Genomic DNA, 12500 nt, shown 5'->3' with positions numbered 1-12500 from the left:
GGGATGTGCTTGTTCTTCTTCTTGGGCAGCTTCTGCTTGGCCATGGCCAGGGAGTAGTACATCCCAAAGTTGTTGACGATGACGGGCACGGGCATGGCGATGGTCAGCACGCCGGCCAGAGCGCACAGCGCCCCCACCAGCATGCCCGACCAGGTCTCGGGGTACATGTCCCCGTAGCCCAGCGTGGTCATGGTGACCACGGCCCACCAGAAGCCGATGGGGATGTTCTTGAAGTTGGTGTGCTTGGCGGCGGTGGGGTCGTCGGGGTCGGCGCCGATGCGCTCGGCGTAGTAGATCATGGTGGCGAAGATCAGGACGCCCAGCGCCAGGAAGATGATGAGCAGCAGGAACTCGTTGGTGCTGGCGCGCAGCGTGTGGCCGAGCACGCGCAGCCCCACAAAGTGGCGCGTCAGCTTGAAGATACGCAGGATGCGCACGAAGCGCACCACGCGCAGGAAGCCCAGCACGTCCTTGGCGGCCTTGGAGGACAGGCCGCTGAGGCCCACCTCCAGGTAGAAGGGCAGGATGGCCACGAAGTCGATGATGTTCAGGGTGCTCTTGAAGAACTCGGCCTTGTCCGGGCAGAAGGTCACCCGGAGGAGCACCTCGATGGTGAACCAGATCACGCACATGCCCTCCACGTAGGTCAGCCAGCTGTCGGTCACCACCTCGTAGACGATCTCCTCGTGGGTGGTGTTCCCCACCGTGACGTTCTCCGTCCGGTTGTAGATGGTGTTGAAGGCCTCGTGCGTCTCCATGCAGAAGGTGGAGATGGAGATGAGGATGAAGAGCAGGGATCCAAACGCCACGTACTGGAGAGAAGAGAAAGGGACGGACGAGGTTAGGGACCACATGGAAACACGAGAGGAGAACGAGGGCATTTCAGGGGGATTCAATCCAGAGACAAACTCCAGTCACTCCAGAATTGTATTATCTTTCTTGCGGAACGTGGAAGCCAGCGATCTCCTATTGAACAACAACTCCTGAGCTTGATATGCTGACCCGTGGACCTGAGGATGGTTTACTCAGAGCTATGGCTCCATAAAGCAGGGAGCACGATATGAGCTTTCAGCCTCGGCATCGCCAATATTTCCAACGGAGTTGAGCATCGAAGCCCAACCAACTGTCCACTATAGCCGAGACATGGTGGACAGAACCAATTCACGACCTCCCAGTTTAATTGCCTCTCAGAGTCTCTCCATCCAAACAAGAAGGCAATACTAACTGTCAGCGGAGGCTTCCTGGGCTGCATAATGTACGCCCTCGTCGGTACATAATTCAAACCCCAGACCTAGGTTCCAGTGCTCGCTGAAAGCTCATCATGTGCTTGTGCCTCCCTCCTTACACCCCTGTGCTGCCGACGAGGCCTGATGCTAAAACGCATCTGTGACGGCCTACCGTCGGGCTGTGCGATAAGCCGTGTGAAGAGCTAGAGATGCTGTGGGACGAACACATGAGGATAAGGAACCGAGAGGGGAAGTAGATGAATTATAGATAATGTTTAGCGGCTGATGCTGCTGGAGCATTGTGGAGCAGAACAGTGTTGGAACAGAACAATGGCAGGAGAGTGCTGGCACAGAGGAATGTTGGAACAGAGGAATATTGGAACCGTGCAACAACAGTGTTGGAACCATGGTACGACGGAATTAGAAGAACAACGTTAGAACAGCGTTGGAACCATGGAAAATCAGTCGTAGAACTACGAGAACAGTCGCGGCGCAAACATCTACTGCGCCGGAACCTTTGAACCCTGTCAACGTCCGGGGTCTGAACATTGATAATTACGCGTGCCTCTGCAACTCTTTACAGTTAGTGGCTGTAAGATGCACTCACTTCCTAAGTGGTCATTAGATGTAAAGGGTGCCTTCAGTGCTTTACACATAAGTGGAGCTATACTGTTCTTAATGGCTATTTCTATACCTAATGACACCGTGATCGTTATACATCTCGCATTACCATCATATAGTAGAGTCATTGATTCAGCATTTAGTTTCCTGTCAGCTCTTTAAAATCCTCATCTCTCTCATATATATCCTCACATCCCAGACTCTCGGCTCCTCCACGTCCCCCTCTTCTCTTCCTCCTCCCTTCCTCTCCCCCTCCCCCCTTCTCTTCCTCCCTTCCTCTCCCCCTCCCTCCCCTTCTATTCCTCCTCACTTCCTCTCCCCCTCCCTCCCCTTCTATTCCTCCTCACTTCCTCTCCCCCTCCCCCCCTTCTCTTCCTCCTCCCTTCCTCTCCCCCTCCCTCCCCTTCTATTCCTCCTCACTTCCTCTCCCCCTCCCTCCCCTTCTATTCCTCCTCACTTCCTCTCCCCCTCCCTCCCCTTCTATTCCTCCTCACTTCCTCTCCCCCTCCACTTACCCTCTTCCTGCTTCTCCTCCCCCTCTCATCCTATTCTCCCTTGCGTTCTCTCCTCTCACCTTTCTCTTCCTCCCGTCATTCTCTATCCCTGCCTCCCTCACCCCCCACCCCCTCACTCCCCCGCCTCCCTGCTCCTCAGTGGGAGGTGTGTTCACCCGGTGTCTCCTCTGGTCACGCTGGTGTAGCTTGATCCATTACAGCTGGCGCGTGCGGCTGCCAGGCGCGGTCGCGTGCCGGGCCGCCCGCAGTCTATTTATAAGCGGCGCTCTGCATTACCGGATGAATAATACAACACAGATATACGTCGGAGCCTCCAGCACCTCCCCGCCGCCTCTTTACGTAACGCCGAGGCCAAGCAAGAGCACGGCTTCTGAGGCACGGCCAAGGGAGCCCGGGGGAGAGTGTTTTAGTGGGAGGGCTGCGAGTGTGTCTCCCCCCTGAAGGCAGCCGCTCCGCTCGGCTTCAGACGTCTCCCCCTCTGAGGGTCCGACCGGGTCTGCTGAAGGCCCAGGGTGTATTTATAGAGGAGCGCGTTGGCTGGGGAGGGAGAGGGCATCGCAGGGAAGCCTTCTGTCAGAACCACTCCTCGAAACACGGAGACGGGTCGTCAGGGAGCAGGTAGGGGTTAGACAGTGAACACAGAGACGGGTCGTTAGGGAGCAGGTAGGGGTTAGACAGTGAACACAGAGACGGGTCGTTAGGGAGCAGGTAGGGGTTAGACAGTGAACACAGAGACGGGTCGTTAGGGAGCAGGTAGGGGTTAGACAGTGAACACAGAGACGGGTCGTTAGGGAGCAGGTAGGGGTTAGACAGTGACTACAGAGACGGGTCGTTAGGGAGCAGGTAGGGGTTAGACAGTGACTACAGAGACGGGTCGTTAGGGAGCAGGTAGGGGTTAGACAGTGAACACGGAGATGGTTGAGGAGCAGGTAGGGGTTAGACAGTGAACACAGAGGCGGTTGAGGAGCAGGTAGGGGTTGAACAGCGGTTACAGAGACAACATCCGCAAAGGAGGTTATGTTTCCTGCTCGTCTGTGAGTCTGTTAACATCTACAAAAAGCGGAGCATGATTTGCTCCAAATTGGGTAGGTAGGTAGGTTGGTTAGGGTCACAGCCAACAAAATAACTATCCTGAAAGGTTGTCAGGGGTTCATGATGATTGTTGGGTAACCTCCCCCATCCCAATCCACCAGTTTTCTTGAGAATCTCTACACAGGTCTTTGTTGGGCGTCATTTGACTCAGATCAGCCAACTGGCTGCCCTGAGCCAGGCTCACTTACACCAAGCTGATTCCTTGGCACTAGTGATTGCCAAGGAACACGTCTGTGCTCTAGTGAGCAGAGTTTATATATTAAGTATAGGTTAATGTTGTCGGGGTTGTTGCTCAAGGGTTTTGGGAATCAAACCAAGTATATTCAAGCTGTAATAGAACAATCTAGCCACGACACAATCCTACCAAACACAATTCAAGATATAAGCATGCCAGCAGATAAGAATGTATAATGACTGAGGTGTGTGTGTGCTTGTGTGATAGTGTTTGTGAACGGGGATGTGCATGTACGTGTGAATAAAGGTGTGTGTACTTGGAATGACGATTGAACACAAGGGAAACAATTTTTGTTTTCAGTCCAACTTTAAGATCTCACCCTCTACCTCTGTTTCTGCCTCGTTCCAACCTTCTCTCTCTTCATCTGCTCATCAGTATCTGACCTACTTTGCTACTTACACAAACACCTGTTTACACACACACACACACACACACACACACACTCAAAAGTTAATGCTTGGGAGACATGGTGGCGACGATCTGATTGGCTTCAACCCAGCCACTTTGCTGAGCCAATCAGGGCACAGTGTTCCGTCCTTCCTCCTGATTTTAATATTATCCCAGTGGTGAAGAGGAGGAGGAGACAACAAAGAAGCCTTCATCACACGTGTTAGAGGGTTGTGCTAGACTGCTGCTTTTAGACACGATATCACTCTTCCTCCTTTCCTCTACCTCCCAGTCTCTCTCCCTTGCTTACTCCTCTATCTCTCTCTCTCTCCCTCTCTCCCTCTCTCTCTCTCTCTCTCTCCCTCGCTTACTCCTCTATATCTCTCTCTCTCTCTCTCTCTCTCTCTCTCTCTCTCCCTCTCTCCCTCTCTCTCTCTCTCTCTCTCTCTCTCTCTCTCTCTCTCTCTCTCTCTCTCTCTCTCTCCCTCTCTCTCTCTCTCTCTCCCTCGCTTACTCCTCTCTCTCTCTCTCTCTCTCTCTCTCTCTCTCTCTCTCTCTCTCTCTCTCTCTCTCTCTCTCTCTCTCTCTCTCCCTCTCTCTCTCCCTCTCTCCCTCTCTCTCTCTCTCTCTCTCTCTCTCTCTCTCTCTCTCTCTCCCTTGCTTACTCCTCTATCTCTCTCTCTCTCCCTCTCTCTCTCTCCCTCTCTCCCTCTCTCCCCCCCCTCTCTCTCTCTCTCTCTCTCTCTCTCTCTCTCTCTCTCTCTCTCTCTCTCCCTCTCCCTCTCTCTCTCTCCCTCTCCCTCTCTCTCTCTCTCTCTCTCTCTCTCTCTCTCTCTCCCTCTCCCTCTCTCTCTCTCTCTCTCTCTCTCTCTCTCTCTCTCTCTCTCTCTCCTTCATCCTCCCTCTCTCCCTCCATCTGAAAGTGGGCCAGCAACAGTCTTTGAAGCCCCCCCTCCCCCGGTCTAGCCCCCCCCCCCCCCCCCCCCCGGTCTAGCCCCCCCCCCCCTCACTACTGTCTGCACCTGAGGGGCCCGGAGCGGCACCGTGGCAGAGCTGCACAGAGGATCCCGGCGCCCCCTTCCCAACTCGGAGATGGCGTCTGACAGTTCATTTGTAGTTGACGGAATCCCAGAGCCAGCTCACCAGAACCGCACATGGAGTAACGTAGTTTGCAGCGTGATACATTTGCCCAAAAACAAATGATGCCGTGAATCCTTTTGTGTTGAGGTTGGAACCTGCTGTGGTTTATTGAGATTTAGCTAAACCACGAATGTGTCGACTTTTGGCTTCTTGTAGACTAAGGTGTACAGGATGGTGTGGGAGGTAGAGGGGAAGGCATGCGGCAAAGGACCCCGGGCAGGAACCGGACCCCGGGCACTGCGGTAAGGTCTGGGCCTTAATGGAACTCGCTCTAGCCGGTTCTTAACCCTACCCACTGGGGCGCCCCAAATGGATCGACTTTGCAAGTTCCGGCATATCGTCTGAGTCCGTCGCCAATGCAAAGCCCGAGAGACTCCCAACTTATCCGACATACAGCTTTAATGATACGGTGACAGCAAGGGGTAGCAGGGGAGCGCTACACAAACCCTAACCCTAACCCAAACCCAAACCCTAACCCTAACCCAAACCCAAATACTAACCCTCACCCTAACCCAAACCCAAACCCAAACCCAAATACTAACCCTCACCCTAACCCTAACCCAAATACTAACCCTAACCCCATCCCTCGCCCTAACCCGACCCCTAACACTAACCCAGTGAAGATAGGCTGGAAGGACACCCCAACATCAATGTTCTACACCTCCCCCACCATCAGCCCCACCACTTCCACTCACCTCACATCACCATCAGCCCCCCCCCCCACCCCCCCCCACCACAAACACCAGCATATGTGGATCACGGTTCTGCCTCCACAGCCATCTGAAGGGCCGTCACGCTTTGAGTAGGACAAGCGATGACGAGTGTGTGTGCGTGCGTGTGTGCGTGCGTGGTGTATGGAATGTTTTTCAAATATACCAAATGTACCACTTCAAATATATATAGGAGGATCTAGAATAGAAGAGGGTGGAAGAGAGACAGAGGGCAGACAAGAGGAACGGAGAGAATAAGAATAAGAGAGAATACGAGGGAGGACATGAGAGAGAGAGAGAGAGAGAGAGAGAGAGAGAGAGAGAGAGAGAGAGAGAGAGAGAGAGAATAGATGATAGTAGAGTGAGCTTGAGGACAGGAGAGGAAAGGAAAAAATTAGAGCGAGGGAGTATAGGGCGAGAGAGCATAGGAGAAAGCAAGGACATGAGAGAGAGAGGACAAGAGAAAGGGAGGACATGGGCGAGAGAGAGAGGACAGAAGATAGAGGATAGGAAGGTTGCTCTACTGCGGCAGAGCTCCTCTGGTTATTACAGCATCACCACAGCCTGCCTGACTCCCTGTCACCATGGCAACCACTGCCTTCTCCACTTCAGCACCAAGGACAGGGCTCAGCCAAATACTGCTCCCACACCGTAACGCATGGCTGGACCACCACATGCCAAATGGTGAGCACGGAGGTACAAGTTGGGTGTGAGAAGCATGTGACCTTGAGGGACCAACCAGAACCTTCGAACCAGATACTGCTAGTAGCTAGGCAACACTTGTATTATTTAAGTCGTAGAAAGACTAGCAGTACTTAAGTAGAAACACGAGATGTACTTAAGTTGTACAAACACTGGTATTTAAGGCGGAGGAACGTCCATAGTATTAAATGTGTAGAAAACTAGTAGTATTTAAGGAGTAGAAACACTAGTATTTAAGAAGTAGAAAAAACACCCATTGTATTAAACGTGTAGAAACGCTAGAAGCATTAAGCCGTGTAAACAGTAGAAATGCTTGTAGTAAAATAATGAGGACAATTATTTTCTTTTTATGTCCAGGGTGCTCTGCCAAAAACAAGCTGCGCTCAGCAAAGCGAAAACAGCAAGCAAAACGCTTGCTTCCCATTCATAAGGATTACAAAACAGCCGCCCGGGGTTTAAAGAGTTCAGTGGGATGCAAACCAAACCCTTTTTGTGGAATACCAAACTATACATAAAATCTCTAACCTTACACCTAAACATAACCTTCTCTAACTTAACATCTAATCTTAACCTCTTGCCATAAACCTTACCATCGCTAGCCTAATACCTAAACCTAATCATATCTACCCTAATATCTAAACTGAACCAAATCTATCTTAATACCTAAACTTCAAATGTTTTAACCCTACACCAAACTCTAACCATCTTCAACCAAATACATAACATAATCATATCTAACCCAATACCTAAACTTCAAATGTTTTAACCCTACACCAAACTCTAACCATCTTCAACCAAATACATAACATAATCATATCTAACCCAATACCTAAACTTCAAATGTTTTAACCCTACACTCAACCCCATCTTTAACCTAATACATACTCAACTATATCTAGCCTAATACCTAAACTTAACAATCTCTAACCTCCTAGCCTACAGCCGCTCGCCTGTAGCAGCTAGCCTGGAGCTAATAGCAGTTAGCCCTGTCAGCTGGGCTGAAGGATGCTCATGGTCTGAGTGTGAGTGGTTAGCGAGATGTTTTATGGACAGACAGACACACAGAGTAAAGGCCAATGTGTTGTGGTGCGCGACACGCCAGAGATTTATCCTCGATGCTTAGCAGCATGAAGACCCCCACCTCCACCTCCACCTCCACCCCACCCCCCACTTGCTGGGTCTTCCACACCTCTACAGGTACAGCAACACGATGGATACTTGATGCCTGTGTGTGTTTGTGCGTGTGTGTGTGTGTGTGTGTGTGTGTGTGTGTGTGTGTGTGTGTGTGTGTGTGTGTGTGTGTGTGTGTGTGTGTGTGTGTGTGTTTACGTGTGTGAACAGGAAGGATCCCTGTAGGACAACAGAGTGCTGCCCAGTTTTGTCCATTTGGCTGACAGAGCTGATTCAGCACAAAGACAGTCTGCTAGGAGAGGGGGGGGAGAGAAGAGAAGGGGGAGAGGAGGGGAGGGAGAGAACGGGAGAGGGGGGATGGAGGGGAGGAGAGAGAAGAGGAGGGAGGGAGATGAGAAAGGGAGTGAAAGGAGTAATACAGGAGGGAGGGGAGAGAAGGAGGGAGGGAGGGTACTGAAATGATTGTTAGAGGAAGGAGGGGAGGGAGGGAGGGAGGGAGGGAGGGAGGGAGGGAGGGAGGGAGGGGAGGAACTGAGTGAAAGGAGTAGAGGAGGGAGGGAAGGAAGCGAGCGAAATGAGTAAAATAGAGAAGGGGGAGGAGAGAGAGGAGGGAGGGAAAGGAGGGAATGAGTCAAGGGAGTGTAATAGAGGAGGGGGGAGAGCGAGGGGGGAGGGAGAGGAGGGAGGGAGGGAGGGAGGGAGGGAGGGAGGGTAGGGAGTGTACTAGAGGAGGCAGCGGAGAGCGAGAGAGGAGGGAGGGAGGGTAGGGAGTGAAAGGAGTGTGATAGAGGAGGGGGGAGAGAGAGGAGGGAGGGAGGGAGGGAGGGAGGTAAAGGAGTGTGATAGAGGAGGGGGGAGAGAGAGGGGGAGGGAGGGAGGGAGGGAGGTAAAGGAGTGTGATAGAGGAGGGGGGAGAGAGAGGGGGAGGGAGGGAGGGAGGGAGGTAAAGGAGTGTGATAGAGGAGGGGGGAGAGAGAGGAGGGAGGGAAGGAGGGAGGTAAAGGAGTGTGATAGAGGAGGGGGGAGAGAGAGGAGGGAGGGAGGGAGGTAGGGAGTGAAAGGAGTGTGATAGAGGAGGGGGGAGAGAGAGGAGGGAGGGAGGGAGGGTAGGGAGTGAAAGGAGTGTGATAGAGGAGGGGGGAGAGAGAGGAGGGAGGGAGGTAAAGGAGTGTGATAGAGGAGGGGGGAGAGAGAGGAGGGAGGGAGGGAGGGAGGTAAAGGAGTGTGATAGAGGAGGGGGGAGAGAGGAGGGAGGGAGGGAGGGAGGTAAAGGAGTGTAGTAGACGAGGCGTTCTTGCAGCAGAGTTATTTTACACCTTATGCGTCTTTCTGCTGCAGCCGGTTTAAGATGTTTGACTGGTTTCTACCGTCGGGTCCCAGGGGTTCCTCCTGCTGGTTGATGCAGTTCTGACTGGTTTGTACTGGTTTCTGGATGCCCTGGTTTGTCCTCTGCGTTGATCTTTTTATGTGATCATAATTCATCACGGTTGACTGCCAGCCCAGCTTGACCTTCCCACGTGGAGAGAATAATAGTCTCTCTCACTTTCACTATCGTCCCCCTCCTTCTCCTCCTCTCTCCCCCCATTCCTCCCTCTCCCTTCTTGTGTGCCCTCCTCTATCTTATCCTACCTATCTCTTCTCTCCTCTCCTCCCCCTTCTCTCCTCCCCCTCCTCTCCCCCTCCCCTCTCCCTGTCCTCCCCTCTCCTCCCCCTCTCCTCTCCTCCCCCTCCCCTCTCCCTGTCCTCTCCTCTTCTCCCCCTCCTCTCTCCCTGTCCTCCCCTCTCCTCCCCCTCCTCTCCCCCTCCCCTCTCCTCTCCTCCCCCTCCCCCTCCCTCTCCCTGTCCTCCCCTCTCCTCCCCCTCCTCTCTCCCTGTCCTCCCCTCTCCTCCCCCTCCTCTCCCCCTCCCCTCTCCTCTCCTCCCCCTCCCCCTCCCCCTCCCCTCTCCCTGTCCTCCCCTCTTCTCCCCCTCCTCTCTCCCTGTCCTCCCCTCTCCTCCCCCTCCTCTCTTCTCTCTCCTCCCCATCTTTTCTCCCCCTCTCTCAGTGTAAAAGAGGCCGTGTGTAAAACAAGGGCAAATGGTGACTTCTATCTTCCGAGCGTCGTTTTGTTTTCAAGTCCCCCTCTCTGAACGACCCCTGGTGATGTCACCGATGACCTTGGGGACGTTGTCCAATCAGGGAACAGGGAGAAGCAGGCGCTGTCACTGGCGAGGCGGAGTGGAACTACAGACCGCACCCCAGGCCTAATGGACAGGTTGGTATCGACTGTGGGTTAGAGTAGGGTGGGATGGGTTGATTAACGCAGTAAACAAAGAAACAAAGAAACTGGGATGCCTTGTCCCAGCGCAGCCACACAGTGTATTATCATCATTTACTGAAATGTAATATGATGTGATGTAAGGACAATTTCAGTATTATCTTAATGTATTGTAATATGTGCTTTTATTATGTATAGATAACTCACAAATCCAATCCTGCCCCAGTTCACCCTGAACAGGAAGTGGAGTTGAACGTTCACAAACAGATATTCATCTTCAAATGGAACAGTCATGTGTTCCTCGATCGGACAGACACTTGGAAACGTGATGTGATGTGGAAATGATTGTTTGGCGTCTCCCAGGGATCCGGAACTGTGCCGGGGATTCAGCGCAACGGTCTGGTTTAGGGAACCAAGCAGAGACGCCTTGTTACCAAGAGGTCAGAGGTGAAGGTTCAGACTGGTCCTCGCTGACAGAAAAGAGATGGTTATTCTTGTAGCCAGTAGGAACCCCCAACGCATCCATCCCTGGAGAGGACAGAACCTCAAAACATCGCACCGGGCTACAGCGGTCTCACAGCTACTGAACAGATGACTGGAGAAACATAGCCTAGATACAAGGAGAGAATCACTTAAATGCCACAGCCTATCCGAGACAGCTACTGACCATTCCTTTATGGCCACAGCCCAAGCATCTTCCAATGGCTAATTCCTGGAAGATAACGCGCCATCCTTTCTACATGGAGCAGGATATATATGAAGTGTGTCCAACACCTTGATGAGCCACCAGACCTCTGGGGTCATTTGGAAGTCCCACCTGGTATTAGGAAGGTGTTTCTGATGGAGTAGCCACTCTGTGTGTATAAGCTTTAGGAGCGAGGGTGTTTGAAGGAGGTTGTGTTTCAGGTATTACCTCAGACACAGCAACAGGTGGGGAAGGAGCTTGTGTTTCTGAAGGGCGCTATATGGATACAGGGAGGACCTGCTCACCCCACAGACAGACAGAACAGAGCACCCCCGAGGAACCCAGGATCTCCGGGGAGGATTTAGGCTCACCGCCTTACTGCCACGAACCTCAGCGAGTGTGTGTGTGTGTGTGGGGGGGGGGGGGGGGTTTAGTTTCTTTCTGTTTCTTCTAACAGCGTTTGTGTGTTAATGGCCTGTTATACTAAGACAGAGAGGGAGAGAGACAGAGAGGGAGAGATACAGAGAGGGAGAAAGAGAGAGAGAGAGAGAGAGAGACGGAGAGGGAGAGAGACAGAGAGGGAGAGAGACAGAGAGGGAGAGAGAGAGAGAGAGAGAGAGAGAGAGAGAGAGAGACGGAGAGGGAGAGAGACAGAGAGGGAGAGAGACAGAGAGGGAGAGAGACAGAGAGGGAGAGAGAGAGAGAGAGAGAGAGAGACGGAGAGGGAGAGAGACAGAAAGGGAGAGAAAGTGGAGCGAGAGAGCATGAGAGAAAAACAGCAGACCTCATGGGTGATCATCAATATGAGATCAATGGGCAGACGGGGAATAAGTCCTACACACTGGTGGGCGATTCGAAGGAACCCTCCCCTTCTCGCTCTATTTCATCCCTCACTATTGAAGCAGAACTACCACTGTGTGTGTGTGTGTGTGTGTGTGTGTGTGTGTGTGTGTGTGTGTGTGTGTGTGTGTGTGTGTGTGTGTGTGTGTGTGTGTTGTGTGTGTGTGTGTGTGTGTGTGTATGTGTGTGTATGTGTGTGTGTATGTGTGTGCGCGCCTGCACCAGAATATGTGAATGAGATCAAAGTATTGATCACCTGTGTCTGACTCTATCATTCTCTCTCTTGCTCCCTCTCCATCTCTCAATCTATCCAGCTCTCTCTATTTCACGCTCTCTCTCTCTCTCTCTCTCTCTCTCTCTCTCTCTCTCTCTCTCTCTCTCTCTCTCTCTCTCTCTCTCTCTCTCTCTCTCTCTCTCTCTCTCTCTGTCTCTCTGTCTCTCTCTCTCTCTCTGTCTCTCTGTCTCTCTCCGTCTCTCTCTGTCTCTCTCCCTCTCTCTCCCTCTCTGTCTGATTATAACAGGCCATTAACACACAAACGCTGTTAGAACAAACAGAAAGAAGCTAAAACACGCACAAAGCGATAACAGATGCACTGCCAAATATAATTGTTCTATATCGGTAGATTCAGTGACTATAGGTTCTGAAGGCCATCTGGAAAACACTCCACTTATATCCTATATCAACAATATCATACCATGACATGAAAATCAAATGGAAATCACACCATCACACCAACATCACGGTTGAATTACACCAAAGTTACAGTAACATCACACCATCATAATAACATCACACCAACATCACACCAACATCACACTTGCATTACACCAACGACAAAGTAACATCATAATAACATCACACTTACAACATCAAAACGAACATCACATAACACCAATGTAACATAATCTCAACACCAGACTAACATCACTCATTCACATTAACATTAGGCAAACTTCA

General features: G+C 51.9%; 1 protein-coding gene across 4 annotated transcripts in view; it reads right to left on the bottom strand.

The window, feature by feature from the left end:
• LOC115531675 (potassium voltage-gated channel subfamily C member 1) overlaps positions 1 to 12500 on the bottom strand; it is a 38898-nt gene that overhangs the window by 17558 nt on the left and 8840 nt on the right. For all 4 annotated transcript variants that reach the window (XM_030341062.1, XM_030341064.1, XM_030341061.1 and 1 more), the window contains exon 3: positions 1 to 812. This exon is cut by the window's left edge and continues 170 nt beyond it. In XM_030341062.1, the coding sequence (XP_030196922.1) occupies positions 1 to 812 (812 nt within the window). The remainder of the gene's footprint in view (positions 813 to 12500) is intronic.

This window comes from Gadus morhua, chromosome 18 (genome assembly GCF_902167405.1).
Source record: "Gadus morhua chromosome 18, gadMor3.0, whole genome shotgun sequence".
NCBI lineage: Eukaryota > Metazoa > Chordata > Actinopteri > Gadiformes > Gadidae > Gadus > Gadus morhua.
This window is presented reverse-complemented; position numbering and strand designations above follow the sequence as displayed.